At 43.2% G+C, this 17,734-nt stretch overlaps 1 protein-coding gene across 3 annotated transcripts in view; it reads right to left on the bottom strand.

The window, feature by feature from the left end:
* tox2 (TOX high mobility group box family member 2) overlaps positions 1–17,734 on the bottom strand; it is a 93,377-nt gene that overhangs the window by 26,319 nt on the left and 49,324 nt on the right. For all 3 annotated transcript variants that reach the window (XM_071520383.1, XM_071520388.1, XM_071520384.1), the window contains exons 3-4: positions 16,679–16,738; positions 2,516–2,803 (exon numbers count right to left, since the gene is read on the bottom strand). In XM_071520383.1, the coding sequence (XP_071376484.1) occupies positions 2,516–2,803; positions 16,679–16,738 (348 nt within the window). The remainder of the gene's footprint in view (positions 1–2,515; positions 2,804–16,678; positions 16,739–17,734) is intronic.

Raw genomic sequence — 17,734 nt, 5'->3', positions numbered from 1 at the left:
ACCAGTTTTTGTATTATGTTTTGTATATGTGTTTATTGTGTTCAATCTGCAAATTTAAAATCTAATGCATTTTTATCACCTAACCTACAGTATTCAACCCATTAAAACCACCAAGTGTGGGTCTCTGTAGCGGTAACAAATATCCTGACCGCCAAGCGAAGGAACGGCCAATCAACCACTGTCTCCCCAGTAAAGGTCATGATCAAAATGTGAAATGAATATGAAGATAAATGACATATGAATCCAATACCTAAGGGAACAGGCCAACGTTATATATTTCAGATCTTTATCAAGCCATATTTTGGCTATACTGTGTCTGTTGTTTATCCTTATCTCTTTTGTTTATGATAAACATTATAATATGCTATTTGATCTTGATATATATCTATATATAATAGATGCTCCTTTCTTTCATTAAAATCCGCCATATACACTGTTGACTAGTCATTTCTGGTGCTCACTTAAAAAATAAATAAATAAATAAATAAAAATAAGAAAAAAACATATCCTGTATTGCTATTATTGGCTACATACATTATATCACCACGAAAGTATCTGTGTATAATAAAGTATAGTAATCTTTTTTCAGTTTATAATACCTCACTAAATATCAATACTATTTGTTCTTTTTAGTGAGGTATGGAAGTGTGACCTTCACCCTCTGGACAGAAAATCCTTCATATATGGTAAATATTGTTAACCACATGCCATTTTTTAATGTATTCTTCCTTCATCCAGGTGAATCCCACTGTATTCAAAGGAGAACCCTGCACTTCAATGCACTAATATCAATAAAGAACATTAACATCTGTCCATATTTCAAAGGGAAGCTTTAAACAAAATACCAAACACTATCTAACATATGCAAATGTTAAAACAATATTTACAATTCAGTTTCTCTCGCTGACTAGGATAAGATAAAGCCAGAGCTTTGAACTCCAACTCCATCTGCTCAGTTTCAAAACTAGAAATTATTTCTTCCCCTAGTTTACCCATCCTCTCTCTTTCCATGTGTATTTAAATTGTAAAAAGAGAGTGTTAAATAGAGAGCTATGGTTTGTTGCAGCCTATACATTATGTTTTGCACATGAGCTTTACATATATCATCTGTTGTGATAGAAAACCTTCAAACACCATGGAAACCAGCTCTATTTCCTGCATTTCTCATGAATGCAATTATGGTTTGGTGATGCTAATTTGTAGTGGAGTAATTTTGCGTGGAGCTGAAGGAGTAATCAGTGTGTATTCATGTTGGAAGGCTTGACAGATTGACCGATGCAAGCTGTCTAGATAGATATGACTCTGATGGATTTACCCACAATCCTTTTCTCAATGCATCAGAACTGACACGGCAGCCAATGAACTACCATTCAATTCCCCCCGTTCAACCCTTTTTTTCCCCCTTCACGTCTTGATACTGCATTTACGCTATAAGGCTGCACACTGTTTCGTATTATGAAGCTGAGAGAGCTCGTGTTGGCATTTCTTAAATATCTCTTTTGGATATTTTGCAATATCCGAGAAGCCTTGAAAATCATTCCAAAAGTAAAATATATCTCATCTGCCATGGTAGGTCTATGGCCTACTCTGCCAACTATTTTGCTGAAGTCCTTTTTCTGGATAATGTTGCAAAGCTTGTATCTGTATCTGTGTATGATATCTGCTCAGTGAATGTGTGTGTCCACATGTGTGACTAGGTAGCACCTTTTTGCCCTTTTTGTCCTGCAGGGTATTCCAGGCTATATGCTACAACAGCACAAACGGACTATTGAAAATGTGCTAGAATTCAGGTACAGTATAAGCCAGCACAGTTGGTCAAATCAGACCTTAAACCCCAAAATAAAAAGCATTTAGGTCAAGTCAAACCTTGGTGACATCGGAGAAAACATATTTTCTAATACGTGGCCACAACTGAGTAAAGCATGTGCAAGAGTTACTAAAGTGTGGGCACGATATGTATAAAGCCTGGGTACCATTTAGGTAAATGTGGCCACACATAGCCTATAAAAATGTGCTGGTTTTAGTAGACCAGATGTTCTCAACACAACAGACAACAGGACACATATTATCAAACCCTCTGAAAGAATTTCATGGTAAGTAAGAGTAGCCTAAATGTCCAAGGTAAAAATAAAAAAAATAATTAATTGTAATCTCTCAATCTCTATCTCAGAGAATGGCAGCAATATGAATTGATTGCAATCTCTCAATCTCCATCTCTACCATCTGAAAATGGCAGCAATGTTACTTGCAAAACAGTTTTTATGTTTTTTAAACCATGGCCATGCATTAATAAATAAATAAATTCCAACATCACCTACTCTCATGCCTCCAAATATGTCTTTTTTTTTTAACTGTAATTAACATTTGAAATTGTCTATAGATAATAGATTAGAAAATGTCAAAACATTTATGGTCATCAGCGAGAATATCAACTCTAGTTTTCCTCAACTCCTTCAACATGAACTTTTCAGAGACACGAGGAGTCGGTGGGACGCTGGCAGGCCACTCTACTCACCGAGGGCATTTGGCTGGAGAGGAGGTGGCCGTCCTGTGCCAGCATGTTCGACATCATGAGCGCGGGCAGCTCTGGGTAGGAATACGGGTTGATGAGTCCATTGTGTGGCAGCGAGTGGCAGAGGTAGCCTGTGGAGTCGTGCTCCATCAGGTGAAGAAGAGGGGGCTCGGGGTGGTTGGGTGGAGTGATAGGGGGGATCTCGTAGTCTTCGTCCCCGGCTCCGTTTCCACTGGCAGTGCCACCGCCTCCGCCGCCCCCTCCGCCACCACCAGGCTGACCTGTGTAGCTCTGGGTGGAGGGAGAGAAAGAGAGAGAGAGGGAAAGGAATGAGGTTCAAGAAAGTAGTGTATATGACCAGAGCAAATTGAAGCTACTACAGGTCATAATGGTTTTGTATGTGACACTATTGCATGTGTTGCACATGGAGGCAGAGAATGATACGAATGAATGTCTGCCTTATCCAGTTCTATGAGTTTCAAACAGGGAAAAAAAAAGATGTATCCCTTGCATATTTAAATAACCCCCATATGGCAAACTGTGGCCCAGTGCTTCTCATTTCCATGCTGAGGACTCCCAAATAAACATTTGGCATTTGTCAGAGGGCTGTTCACCTGAGAGCTGCACTAACTAACATTTTGCTAATTAGCGAGTGAAACAATAGCAAAATTAAACTGTTCTCCAAATGTCCTTGGATCCATTGGGGGAGGCTTGGAGGTTCTGGGACCACACTTTGATAACCTCTGTTGTCGTCTATCACAGAGCTGATTCATGATTAGTTTCTGTATAAAATAACAGTCACTTTTTAAAGCTGAAGTAAAGTCAATATAACCTTAAAATTATACTGGAAATGAGTCTGAATCTAGCAACATACTCAATTTTAGGAGTGCTATTCCAAAACAATATACCCATTTTGGAAAAACAGCAGCCAAAAAATATAGGAGATAAAAAATACAAAACATCCTGTCTGTAAAAGTGGTAATAATTTGTCAACCAAGGATTTCAGTTACCTACTACTCTACAAAAAGCACTGTAAATCGCTTTAATTTTGATCAGTTGTTTATTTTAAGAGTAGGTGTCATTTTTTTTTTTTGTATGTTAGACATCTCATTTTGGAACAAAACTCTCCAATTGTTCAGTGACCTGTAAAAAATATAAAGCCTTTCCTAGACCTACAGCCCCTGTATTTGTGTGCTGTGGCACTAACACAGTAAGTCCAATCAGATCACTATTCATATAAAAAAAGGTCTGTGATTCTTCAGAGTTCTACAGAGAGCAAGAAGAAAAGAAAAATAGCAGCGAAATTCAACGGGGAATGAAAAGCAATTTTGTCTGAGACGATCCAACTTGACTCCCATTGTAATGACTGAGTCAAATTAATCATCACAAATAATATTCCGGTGTCAGCCATTCAAGGGTTTTTTAATAGAATTTTTATGATTCATGTCTAGCGGTATACATCAAACAGTCAGTTCTGCAACATTTCAGAAATCAATTCAATATCATCTTTGTGTAGGCTGTCATCCTCAGCAGCAGAGTGGTCATTTATCTCTCAAACAGATACTTTTAGAAAATAAGGGGCACGGGGAGATGGGAGATGGGAGAAAGGAGAAAGGATACAGGGCAGCATTTATTTCATGTTTCTCTCAACCCTGTTTTCAAGTGTAAATACCTTAAGTACATAGTAAAGGACAATGGAATCGCATTCAATGTCCAGAGATCTACAGCTTTTAGCAAAATTACTGAATTATCTAATGTGTTTTAAATTAATAACAATCCGAAGCAGCAAGCACAAAACCAGATGAAAGGAAATTCATTAAACAACCATAACTTAAACACTAAAACGCCCAGCTTAAGTTTGACCACAACCGAGGATGTTAGCAATTTATTATTGTGAAGGAAGAATGAAGACAGAGACTCAGCATTTAAAACATGCTTTCATCTGCCTACATGTTAAACCCAATGAAAAAGAAAAACCTGTAATTGCTTCAGTTTGATTTACTTTGTCTTGACATTGTCTGCAAACCAGTGGATATTAATTTTCTGGACTGTCCTTTGAAGACAGATGTTTTTGTAAACCTTTGGGGATAGTGTTATTGTTTGGTCTAATGGACAAGAAAACGAACATTTCCTGAGATTCAATTTCCCTCATAATTGTTGGAAGGAAACTAAATTGTCTGCTGTAAACATTGGAGGCATTGTGTGAAGTGAGTCCCTCTACGTGTCCTTTGGGAGCCTTTGCATCACCGGCATCTTTCACAATGCTTCACTAATAGTTGGGTCTCGTTTTGCAGAGACGCTCCTCTCAGCCGGCCAGGACCGCAGCATAAACTAAGTACCACCGTGCTTAGTCATCATCTAGCCAGGGCATGTTCATCAACCTTTTGTTTTCTCAGTGTATAAATATATATCCGCACTAAAGAAACATTTTCCTATTCCCATCAATTGCTTTTGATTGTGCAAGGGACGAGGACTGAGGATGTGTCATGTGTTAGATTGCTGTGAAGGCTCATCCAATGCCCTTGATGATAAAATGTAAATACCAAGGACGTTCCCAGTTGGATTGTTGCAAGATAAATTATTCATATGCCTCTATTCAGAATGAGATTGCATGTACAGAACCAAATGTACACTCTGGCTAATGTATACTCTTTCCTCCTTTAAAAGTAAAATCCAAACAAAGGCCACGCATTTGATGGATCGTATAGACCAGCATATGTCCTAGTATGGAATTGGCTCTTTAAACAAAAGCCTCCTCTTCTTTTCCTATATGGCACTCGTCAATGGTTTACTTTCAATACTCAGGGCCACATTTCTACAGGAACCTGCATTAAACAGATTTTATTTTCTTACTGAGACAACCTTTTTTTTCCCCCTGCTTTGATCAATACCACATACTATAGGGAATATTATTTCCAATATACAGTATGTTCAGTCGGCTCAGTAAGTGGAACACAATCTGTAACATTTTAATTAAGAGACACATCTCTAGACTGTAAGTGTTACATTCCAACACACCTTTCATTTGAAGGAAACAGATGAATAGACAGTTGGTCTGGGACTGGGAAAGAAAATAACATTGATTGGGGAGCTTTCCAGCTTGTCTTTTTTTGGCATGGATCTCTCTCTCTCTCTTTCTCTCTCTCTCTGTAACACTGCCTGAGTATTCAAGGCCTTCTGGAGATGATATCGACTGTGGCTAATGGCTCATTATCTGTACATTCTGCTAGTTATTAGTTTATTGTTATGATTCCTCTTTAAAGTGAAAGTCTGCATTTAGGACATAACTCAGCTACCATAAGTTGTACATAAATGCTATAAATTTCAAAATTGGAGGAAACGTTTCCGCTGTCAAACATACCTGGATTATGTTTGCATGCATAGTTGCATGTCTATTAGTACATGTAAAAGACTATATGATCCTGGCATAATGGTATTTTATCTGCATGTTTTTTCATTCAAGTTTCTAACTAAGCCATATGCTAAGAGGATTATCAACAATGTTATTATGCAAAAACATATTATTTTGATAGCCGTCTCCCTTGACCCAGATACTGTAATCATTTTGTCATTGAAATCACCTAACTAGTCATCAAGTCAGGCAATAAGGGTAGAAATATGTTCAGGCAGTTGCTTGTGTGCCACACAGACGAAATGTTGTAGAGTTTGGAGTCTTCCCAAGTCAGCGTTTGTTTCAGGGAGAGGGCGGGACCGACAGCTAAGAGAGAGACGATGACAGATCTGCCTTACCACTAATGTGCACTTATCTGCCTATTGGAGAGCTTTGTCACAATGTGATTTATGCTTAAAATCCCCCACACACTACCACTTCCATCACCTCCGACACTCTCTTTCCACCACCTTCCCATCTCCACCATGCGGCGCCCAGCACAGACAAGCCAAGTCTGTCTGATACTCTTTCTCTCTCTCTGTCTCTGTCTCTCTCTCTGTATCCATCCATCTCTCTCTCTGTGTCCTAACTCAGGCTTAATTAAAGCCATAGCTGTTCCTCTGCTACAATATCATGTCAGGGATATCAACACGCCACAAAGCCTTCTCTCGCAGAGCACACAGAGAAGGAGGGGGAGAGTGCCGAAGATCCAGTTACAGCCACCCTACACCTCTACTCTCCTCTTCTTCTCTCGGCCGCCCCAGCCTGCCTGCCCCGTCCCTTACAGAGCAGCTCCGGTCCCTGGACCCTGATCCCCCCAATTCCCCTGGTCCTGGCCCATCTCATCTCCCTCTAAAACAGCCTGGCTGCATTATTTATCTGTCACTATGTTGCTGTTTGGAAATCGTGAAGGAGTGGGGAGTGGGGTGTGTGTGTGTGTGTGTGTGGGGGGGGGGGGGGGGGGGGGAGAGATGTGGAGATGGGGATGTTAAACCGCTGTGCTCTCGGTTTCTGTCCGGTGAATGAATGGGAAGGGAGGGTGGGAAGAAAAGAGGGCGGGAGGGAGAGAGATTGGGAGGCAGAGAAGAATGCAGCGAGGGAGCGAGGGAGGGAGAAAGCGCCGTGCAGCTCCAGACCAAACACACAATGTCAAAGGCGCGCTCCTTCTAGGAAATAAAACCCAGCTACCATCTTCACAATGCTGGCCACAGCTATTTGTGATGAAATGACGCTGCTGCGTGACACTTCCAAAATGCTTTTTATGTATCATTAAAGGAGAGAAAATATGAGGGGACTGACATGGAATGGAGAGAATAAATGAAGCAAGCACCAACTGTCAGAGTCCAAAGACGCAGATGGTCCCATTCACCCCAGACGCTGAGTTGATTACTAACTAACCTCCCATTGACTAAAACCAACCTCTAATTGCATATATTTTCCCCTCCTCTTCTTTTATGTGTCTCCTTCCGTTCTCTCCCTTGTGTATCTTGTTCCCAGCGCACGTCTCACTCGTCAGTCAAGGTCAGGAGGTCATCCTCATCTGATCACGTGTCAGACCAGATTAGAATCAGAGCTTTTGTGCCATGTCATATTTCATTATGCATTTGACTCATCTCACAGGTCAAGAGGTCAGTGTGATTTGATTGGATGACAGAAATGATATAATTTGTGTTTAACCCTAGGCTGTATGAGCTCTGAGTGGCGTACTAATGCATTTTGCAAAGATGGGGCAGGCCCTCTCCACAAGCGACTAATTTGAAGTGGCACACCGCAGAGTTGAAGGAGAGCCAGAGCTATTGCACAACATGCTGAGGTTACAAGGGAGGCTTTATCAAATAATAAACACAACCTCCCCTTACCTCTGTTTGTCTCCGTCTCTCTCGCTCTCTCTTTACTCTGCAAACCAATGCAGGTGCACAGACACGAGCCGGCTGCTGCATCTAATGAGTGACTGACAAGCTATCATCTTTTTTTATTTTTCTCTGCCTTTTTTCTATCTCTGTTTGTTTGACTGTACATGTTTCACTCACCCTCTCTCTCCCCCTCTCTCTCTCTCTCCCTCTCTCTAATAACACTTGATTTTGGCTAGAGAGGAGAGGAGGCCCATGGAGAGGTACTGCTGGTGCTGTCATCAACAACAACCAGGTCATTATTGCTGTACACTCAACTGGAACCCAAACAGCATTCAAATATCTCCCATGAGTCTTACAGAATAGAATAGAATAGAATAGAATAGAATAGAATAGAATAGAATAGAATAGAATAGAATAGAATAGAGAAATGAAGATATGAAGATATGAAATCTTTGGGCAAATCCAACAGTGGCAACAAAGATCCACTGAATTAGTATTTCTTGAAGGGAAACAATAACAGGTTTTAGCCTAGCTAGCGTTTTAATAAACATGTCTCTATTTCTTCCTCTGCTGGGTCGTGATGTGTGCAAGAGTTGAAAGAGTGAAGAGTGGAAAGAGTTCAGGTCCTTGCTGTAATAATGATATGCAGATGCCACACCGTGTCAGTGGAGCAAACTCGACTGTGATCTCCGCTAATGCGGTTGGAAAACAAACCATGGCAGCATAAGATAGCTCAGGTTTCCCAATAGTCATCTAGAGTGATTGTGATGCCGACTTTGATACTGTTGTGGGTGACTGGGGAGGAGAAGAGCGGGGTGGGGGGATGGAGTAGAAAATGGAGAGGGAGGCAGGGGGAGCAGAAGAGGAGGGGGGAAGGGAAGAGATGAATCCAACATTTCAAATGAGGACCATAATCAAACTTATTGCCTGACAGGGTGAATCTAGAATTACAATGTTACATTGGCAGACATATTATTTCCAGAGTCCCCTCTGTCTCTTCCTATACGGAGCAGCCATGTCTCCTGGAGAGGGAATGCTTTTTAACTTTGCTCATTGGCGCTCCACTGTCTGTTCTGCAAGGCTTAACAACAGCCACTGCTATGGCTGAGTTACGACCACACAGATGTCACCCAGAGACTAGACAGGGCCAAAGAACAGCAGACAGTCAACTGGTATTTTATGACTGTTTGGTTATCTATTTTTCTGCGCTCATTGTCACAATCATTATTGGCATGTGGACAATGGCGCTACTGTGTTTGAATGACAAAAGTAATTATTGTTATAAGAATAAGTAAATGGACAAAAACAGCGCAATAAAAGGTTGGTGAATCTGTACCGATTGACTCAAACAATGTTGAAAATAACAATAGGAGCGCTGATGGCGCAGTCATCCAAACAAACGTGCATTATTCTGAGAATTGTTAGGATCCTGTCACCCACAAATAACACTGGGAGAGTGGGGGGTAGTGTGCATGTGTGCTTGCCTGTGTGCGTGCTTGCATGCGTGTGTGTGTGCGTGTGTGTGTGCGTGTGTGTGTGTGTGTGTGTGTACCCAAATATCTGTTCATCTGTATGATTGTTTGTCCATGCATGTCTGCATGCACTCTTGCATTTCTGCCTGCATTTCTGCCTGGGCTGAGTGTAACAGCTCTTGCATGCCTTTGTGCGTTTTTTTTTTTTCAACATGGAACAAAAGCTCACAGTCAGAGGCTGCATGGTCTGTGTGTGTGGTATCAGTGTGTTCTTAAGTGTCTCCCCACCCTGGTTCAGAGTCAATGAGGCTGTGTATCGGAGGCTGGCACAGCTGGTGAGAGCAGGAGACTAACATCTGGGCCCTCGTACCCTTGGTGCCATTGTTAATGACAGGCTGGCGGGGAGTGGAGGGGAGTGGAGGAGACAGCTCTCCAGTGTCAATGAACCTCCCTATCTCTCACTAGAGCTCTGCACTACAACTCATACTTGATGCACCACAAAAGCGTCCTATACAATAGTCCTATACAATACATGCTCTCAATATGCCACAAAAGGCCCCCCATCGTGGCACAATGTCCACCACTGAGATGTCTGACAGTTAAGTCCTAACAGGCACAGCCACATGTCACCAAAGAAGACCTGAACAAAATACTATTTACACATAATCTCTACTTTTGATTCAACTTGCTTAGAGAACCAGATGGGTCTGTGTCAGGTAGTTGTTAAACTAAAAGTGCGCTGAATTGACTTTCTGGTACTTTCCTGTGATTGTCTAAACATTCTGCTACTCATTGCATTGTCTTGTTTAGTAAACTCCACTCATCTTGTGCACCTAGCAAGTTAATGCCAACACAATAAATTATTCGTGAATACAACCAAAACTACCAAAACTCTGGCTGTCAAGAGGGAACACTGCCTAACCAGATTAAAAAGAAAATACCTCATTTCAACTTTCTCTGAAAGGATGAAAAAAGTCAACATGGGTCGATGTCAGCTTAAGGCTTTTTCATATACCTACAAGATACTGCATCAATAATTAACTCTAAGTATTTTTGCTAATGATTCTTGGTTCAATAGAACATTTTCCTCTCTAATAACCCATGGCTGTTCCTCAACCATGAGGGAAAATCAGTCTGAGGCAAACTTTGTGAGTCAGTTTTATTTTTAAAAGAGATAAAAAATCTCTGTGGTTATACAAAGCTAAACAGAAATTCGCCAATTCATGCCTTTCATAATATTCTGGCATATGATCTAATGCAAGAGTGAGTGTTTGGTCTCACATCATTCTATCCAGTGGGGTGAAAGGCCTACACAAACACATTAAGGTCGCCATTAGTTTCATCTGATCACCTGGGGCAACAGGGAGATGGACAGCTTGGCAAAGCGAGGGCCTTACACAAATATACAGCTGCGCATTTATTTGTGGTGCCATGTCAGTTGAGTATTTCAAACAGAGGGCTTTTAAATGGGGCAAGAGAGACTGAAGGGGGGGGGGGGGGGGCACTTTCCAAATGACTGTAAAAAGGCCATGGGGAGAGAGCTTTCCATGTTTCTGCTGCCGCAACAAATATGCCTGCACATCTTTTCGCTTTGTCTCTGCTCCCTGCTTCGTCAGCGAACGGCTATAGAAATATTTTGGCAGGCCGCTCTTTGTTTTCATTTTCACAAAAGATGGAGTGAGGGAGTGAGAGAGTGAGAGTGAGAGAGAGAGGGAGAGGGGGTGGTGGGGGGGAAAGGTGAAGGGATGTTGTCAGTGGCAGCAAGCTGACTGGGGATGTGTGTGTGTGTGTGTGTGTGTGTGTGTGTGTGTGTGTGTGCGCGTGGGGGGGGGGGTAATTGTGGAGGGGAGACAGAAGAGTGTAAGAGTAGGAGAGAGGGGGAGACAGGGAGAGTGAGCAAAGGAGAGAGGGGAAGATACGTGTGAGGTAGGCAGGGAATGAAGACAAGGGGGATAGAGGGAGAGAATTGGTGGGAAGAGGAAGTGTGTGTGTGTGTGTGTGTGTGTGTGTGTGTAGGAGGGTGGGGGGAAGAGAGGATTCTGGAGGAGAATCTGGAGGAAGAGGAAGATGGGAAACGGGGGGACGAGCAGAGGGAAAGAGGGGGAAACAGGGGAAGTAGGGGAGTGGAGGGGAGAGAGAAGGGGGAAGAGAGTGGGAGAACTGGTAGGAAGAGGAAAGAGGGGGCAGGCGGAAGTGTAAGGGAGGAGGTTTTTCAGCCTGCCACTCTGGTCCCCAGCTCCAATCTAAACAGCGGGAGGAAGCTGTAAATCAGGCTAATGCGGCCGAGCTGTAATTCAGACCAGCAGGGCCGGGGCGCTGGTGCGGGGACCCCGAACGGCGGGAGTTTACAAAATGCCGCCGCGAGGCTTTAATCAGTGCAACGATCCGACGATACCGTCTCCCCCAATCAGCAGGCTTCCTGTCAGTCACACACGGCTGAACCTGACCAATCAGACTCTACCGGGGTTCCAGACGGACTGGCTGGGTTTTGGGTTGCCGCCAAACGAGAGAATTACTCATCTAAACTGGAACGGTGAAATGGGCCTTTAATTCAGAGCACAGAGGGACGAGGTGATAGATTTGTCAGGGGTTGGACAGTAAGAGAGTATTGGATCATGTTCTACAATGGCTCATCAGAAACATGTGGGGGGAAAGGGGAGAGATGCAGGGGAGCTGTAGGGGAGGACTTAATTATATTTATCAGACTGGAGATGAAGTTTAGTCACTAAACCTGTGTGAAAGACTTCATATCTCTTCAGATGTGTTAAAGGAGGTCTTACGTCAGCCAATCTGGTGTTAAAATGCAAGGAGAATGAAAAGAGAATAAGAAAGGCATGGGAGGCCTCATTTTGAGTTCAGTCTGTCAACGTGTCTCATAAACGTAGGCACAATCACATCTGTTTGCTTCCATATAAAACCACAAATCTAACAACCTATGATCTGACTGTCTGTCTCACAGCTCTACTGCTGGCACTCAAACGCCTCACTAATTACAATTACAACACACAAGGGACTGGCATAATCCTTGCCAGCAATAAATTACAAAAAACTGACTGAGATGACAAATAGCAGGCTTACTGTTAAAAAAATATCACTTCAACTCCCGACATGTAAAACAGGCAGGCAAACTTTCAAATCACTCATTACCAGAAGCTGCCTTTTCATACCTGCACTCACTCAAAGGGGAAGGAGGGCAATGCATTAACTAACAAGTGAGCAGCAAATGCAAATGTATTCCACTTTATCATCAGGCATTCAAACAGACCCTCCAACTCAGCAATCCATAATATTTTAGCTTTGATGCTCTGGGAACGGCCACAGCCCAGTGGTACTACTGAACTGTATTCTGCTGTAGTAGTAGTGGGACTGGCTAGGCTACACACACTGTGCATGTTAAAACCACATGCAGCGTCTTGGCAGCAAAGACGCTATACACCGGCAGCCAATCAATAAAACCTTGTTACGCTAATTGCAAGATCATAATCTCCGCTCCTACTTCTGCTGAATATCCAAACAGTCACTCCATTAGCCGAATTATTCCCCTGTGCAGTTTCTCCATCTCTCTTCCCCCCCCTCCTCTCTTTCCCCCTCGCGTTCTTTTTCTGTGACATATTTCTCTCAAACAGCAATTCTGCTAAATGAATTCATAAGTCAGGGAGAAAGACATCAAAGCGAAGCATTGTCAAGGTAAAGTGCTGATGAAGTATACTGTTTCTTTCACTTTGGCGCAGAGCTATGAGAAGGCATCTCCGCAGTGCATTATCTTTGATCGCGTCGCTCGGTTCTGTTCTGTTCAGTATTACATGAGAGACTCTATTCCAGGTCAAGGTCTACCAAGACCATGACTACCCTTTTCCTTTGCAGTGAAAAAAGCCTCTCTACTGAGCAGGAGTTCCTGCCATGTCCTTCTGAGACTGCTGTGGAGATTCTGTGTCAGTGTCTCTTGTTTGTCTGCTGAGGGTTTGGATCAGTCCTCTGTGAAGACACCCGAACAAGCGAGAGCTTCTCGTTGTTGGCCACTCTTTTGTACATTGTTGCCACTACAATGGTCAGTGGCCACGGGGGCAGACAATGAGCTTGTTGATGCCGAGACCAAGGTCTGTGACCTTGTCATCTAATCACTAAGACTCTGTCACTCTGCTGGAGGGAAGAGAGAGAGAGAGAGAGGGAGAGAGGGGGAGAGAGAGAGAGAGAGAGAGAGAGAGAGAGAGAGAGAGAGAGAGAAGCTGCAAGAAACGCTACAGAGAGAACTAACTAGGGTCAGGCTACGATGCTCATGGGAACATCGATATGACAATGGAACTGACCCCATTTCCTTGTGACTCATCACAACAACATACCCATCTAAGCTACTCAGTGGATACTATGGTTACTAGGCCAGATGAACTCACCGTGTCCATGCTCATGTCCTATACAGTTCTATGTGTAGAGCATAGCACTAACATTGCCAGGATTAGGGGTTTGAGTCCCTCTCAGCCACCAATGCCAAAAATGTATGCACTCATTGTACTGTAAGGCACTGTGAATAAAAATAAAAGGAGCAGGGTGAGTGGTGTATTTCTCTTCCATCTTTCACCAGAGGAAAGATGACACAAATTGTGGCTATTTGACGCAGAGTGTGTTCTCTTTATTGTCCTTGCTGCAATGCACTTTTTACTGTGAAGAGATAAAGTTTATCAATCACATCAACCATCTTACTAACCGCTTATATAGGTAGGCCAGATTAACTAGAGCGATTACATGGAGAGACGGAACTGAGAGACAGCCAAGTGCTGAGACAAACACTTTCACACAGTTCGGAGGTGGAACCACTGACCCAAATGCATTTCAATGCACTGGAGAGTAAGAGAGAGAGCGAAAGAGAGAGTAAGAGAGAGAGAGTGAGAGAGAGTGAGAGGGAGAGAAAGAGAGAGAGAGAGAGAGAGAGAGAGAGAGAGAGAGAGAGAGAGAGAGAGAGAGAGAGGGGCAGAGCTAAACTGAGATAATAAAACAGCAAGCAGACAGAGAAAGGTGAGCTGTAGGCAGTATCATTTGTTTTTGTTAAAGCCCAAGTATATTGAGAATAATATACACTAAGTTTCTTGAAGAGTAAAACTAGTTAATGGAAAATAATCCCTGCAGCCATCTATCACATCCCTGCATAGCTTTCAGCATGGGTCCATTTTATCTGAACACTTGCAAACAATATAAATAAAAACAAACCATTTAATGTATTTAACACTTTTCGGTTTGGCCAATCAGATTGGGTGAAAAAATGTCAAATACCCAATCCAGTGAAACGGACATAAACAAAGCCAAAGGTGGAGGATCTTGGCACTGCGGGTGGTGTAGTATCTAAACTCTGGACGCAGCCTAGCGATGGGAAGCGAGATGCATGAGCTCTATTTCTCCCATCTCTACGTTTTGTTGTAGGAGTGTGTGCCCACCCCCAAGGCCCTCCCTGATTCTAGCTGTCAGAGGGAAGGAGAGGCTGAACTTGGTGAAGCGGAGAATAGAGCCAGGCACATGTCAAATATGAGGAGATCTTGAGTAAACAAAGTACAACACAGAGCAAAGCAAAGTCCACTCTCAACCCATCACACTCTTTCACGCCACTTCCCTCTCTCTATCTCTCTTTCTCTCCCGTTCCCTTGATCCCTACCTTTTCCTCTCTCTCTCTCTCTCTCTCTCTCTCTCTCTGTGCCTCTGTCTATCTTATATGCTACATTTGCAATGTTTTACCTGTCCTCTAATTCAGCAAAAAACATCATCCACATCAGCATGGCTTGTAATCAGTCAATCAACGCAGCTACAGCGCATGGTAAAACTGCACATGCTGAATCTAAATGGGCAGAGCCATGATAAAAGCAGGGGTTCTTAATCCTTTTCAGCCAGCCACGCATCTAGAAATTTAGCAGATAAAAACACAACCCTAATTTTGTCCTCTGTTTCTGTAAATCACTTTGTGACAATCATGTTTGTTAACAGCCCTACATAAATATACTCACCTTGTCATGTTGCAGAACCAGCATAAGGAACCATGTGACCCATTTTGGGCCCTGACCCATAGTTTAACAACCCACCGCATAAAAAATAAGCAAAACAGAAAATGAAAATGAAACACAGAACCACTCTAGCCTATGGGTCGGTTCTAATAATTGCAATTGACAGGGACAAATTCCCTGCTCCCCTGTGTATGTCAGACAGGCTTATTCCCAAACTCCACAAATCCCCCTGTCCAAACACAACCATATGGTCTCCCAGTTGTTCGCTACCAGCTGTGCTACAGTGCATTACTCTGGCATGGTTGCCATGTACTGTAGAAGAACATACGCTGACTCCCATTCTTTTCCTTCCATTTTAACTTAATAAATCCTCTGTAATAAGGCCAGAATCAACTGAGTACAACAATTTTTTCTGCTCAGTTTTTACCAAAGTGAAAATTGTGCGCACACAGGATGATTGTATTATTGAAATGTACTGAATTATTTATGGCGGCACGGCAGATCAGTAGTTAGCACTGTCGCCTCACAGCAAAAAGGTCCTCAGTTCAATTCACAGCAAGGAGGTCCAAGGTTCAATTCCTGACCCCGGCTCTTTCTGTGTGTGCATATTCTCCCCGAGTTTGTGTGTGTTTCCTCCGGGTGCTCCAGTTTCCTCCCACAGTCTAAAGACATGCAGGTCAGGTGGACTGGAGACTCTAAATTGCCCATAGGTATGAATGTGAGTGTGATTGTCTGTCTATCTGTGTTGGGCTGGCAGCCTGTCCAAGGTGTTTCTCTGGCTTTCGCCCAATGCATGCTGGAATAGGCTCCACCCCCCATGAACATGAATAGGAATATGCAAGTAAAAGACAATGAATTAATTAATTATTTAGAAGAAGAACTATTTATTATATAAAAAACAAACAAACAATTAGAACAGGGAGCTACAACAACACACTTCTGCATTCTGACTTCTACAGATTCTACACTCAAGGCAAAGCTTCAGGACTAGCCAAAAAAGTTCCTGTTTATCCCACATTGTGACCTCCATTATTCATATCATCAGTCCTGTATGAATCTTGCATCCAAAAATTCACCTTTTCAGGAAAGTTGGTTGATGTCTCCCATTGACAGCTCAATATTTTACAATGCGTTATGAATCATTTGTGTTGGTCCAAGGGTCATGAAAAACCTCCTAGAAGTCTGTCAATTAGAGCAATATATGAGAAATTCAGTTTTTGCGGTTTGGAAACAATATTGAGCCAGTGGAAAGTTACAGTCCTTTCAGTTGATGTCACAGTATCTCCTCTGTGGTTGTTTTAGTAGCAACCATTTGTTGTCTGTTCTAGTAAGCATGAACTTAAATACAATGAGGGATGCAAATCAGCACCGCAGCAACTCATGCAACAATCAGTTGGGACAGATAAGAGATAAGAGGAGAGGAAGAGAGAGCAACAGTTATTTCATCAGGGGAAAATTTAACTCACCTGGTTTGGGGAGAGGAACTCCTGGTTGTTTTCATTCATGTACATGTTGTCACCATCAAACTGTAGTGGAGAGAGAGAGATAGAGAGAGAGAGAGAGAAAGAATGAGAAAACACAGTGACAGAGAAGAGAGATTAACACTTAACAGAAAAAACAAGTATAATCAGTCAGTCACACAGTCAGTCAGTAGAGATTCAGAAACAGTGTAACGCAGCAGCCTAATGACTGCGAGTCTGCAGCTTATAGACCTCGATGGCTCTGGTGGATGTCAGTAATTACAGTTCATTAGAGACACATATAATTAGGCCCTGTCAAAGCTGGTGTAACTCACACTCCTCGGCTCTGCTTGCCTACAGCCTGAGCCTGTGTGTGTGTGTGTGTGTGTGTGAATGTGTAAGTGTGTGTGCACACGTTAACGACTGTGATTCTACCAGTGTCACCAGGTGACGAAGGAATAGGCACAACAGAGCGATAATCACAATGTTGAGAACACAACTCGCACGCTAACAGCCAGTCAACCAGTCAGCCAGTCGGCCAATCAGCCGCGCAGTTAATCAGTCAGCCAGCCAACCAGCCACCAAGGCTGGTACCCAGTAAGCCAATCAGCCGTTCGGCCGCCTAAACAATCAGTGACACAGCCAGCCAATCAGCCATCTAATGTTTTACCCACCCAGCCAACCAGCCGCCCAGCTAGTGATCAAGGCCATACGGAGGCCAAGAGGCCAGAACAGCCTTTAGCACTTTCACACTCTGCCAGAGAAACCCACTGAGACACTAAGACAGGGCAAGCCTCACATCCAACACTGCCCAGCTCGAGGAAGGGGAGGACTTGGGTTAGAGGAAGGGTGAGGGATGGAGGTTATGGGGGGAGCGTGAGACAGACGAGGGTGTGCCCCTGAGCTAATGGGGAGGGAGCGGGTGAGGGCCATGTGCAAGTGGGAGGCAGGGTAAGAAAGGGAGGTTGGGAGGGAAAGAGAGAGAGAGATGGAGGGAGGTGGGGAGGGAGGGATGGAGAGCATAAGGACAGAGAGCATGAGTAAGGAGAGAGAGAGAGAGAG

The sequence above is a fragment of the Centroberyx affinis genome, unplaced genomic scaffold (assembly GCF_046629955.1).
Source record: "Centroberyx affinis isolate AG114_WGS23_722 - 3 ecotype Tasmania unplaced genomic scaffold, CSIRO-AGI_Caff_v1 ptg000797l_1, whole genome shotgun sequence".
In the NCBI taxonomy this organism is placed as follows: domain Eukaryota; kingdom Metazoa; phylum Chordata; class Actinopteri; order Beryciformes; family Berycidae; genus Centroberyx; species Centroberyx affinis.
Note: the sequence above shows the minus strand (reverse complement) of the source record. Positions and strands in the feature narration are given on the sequence as shown.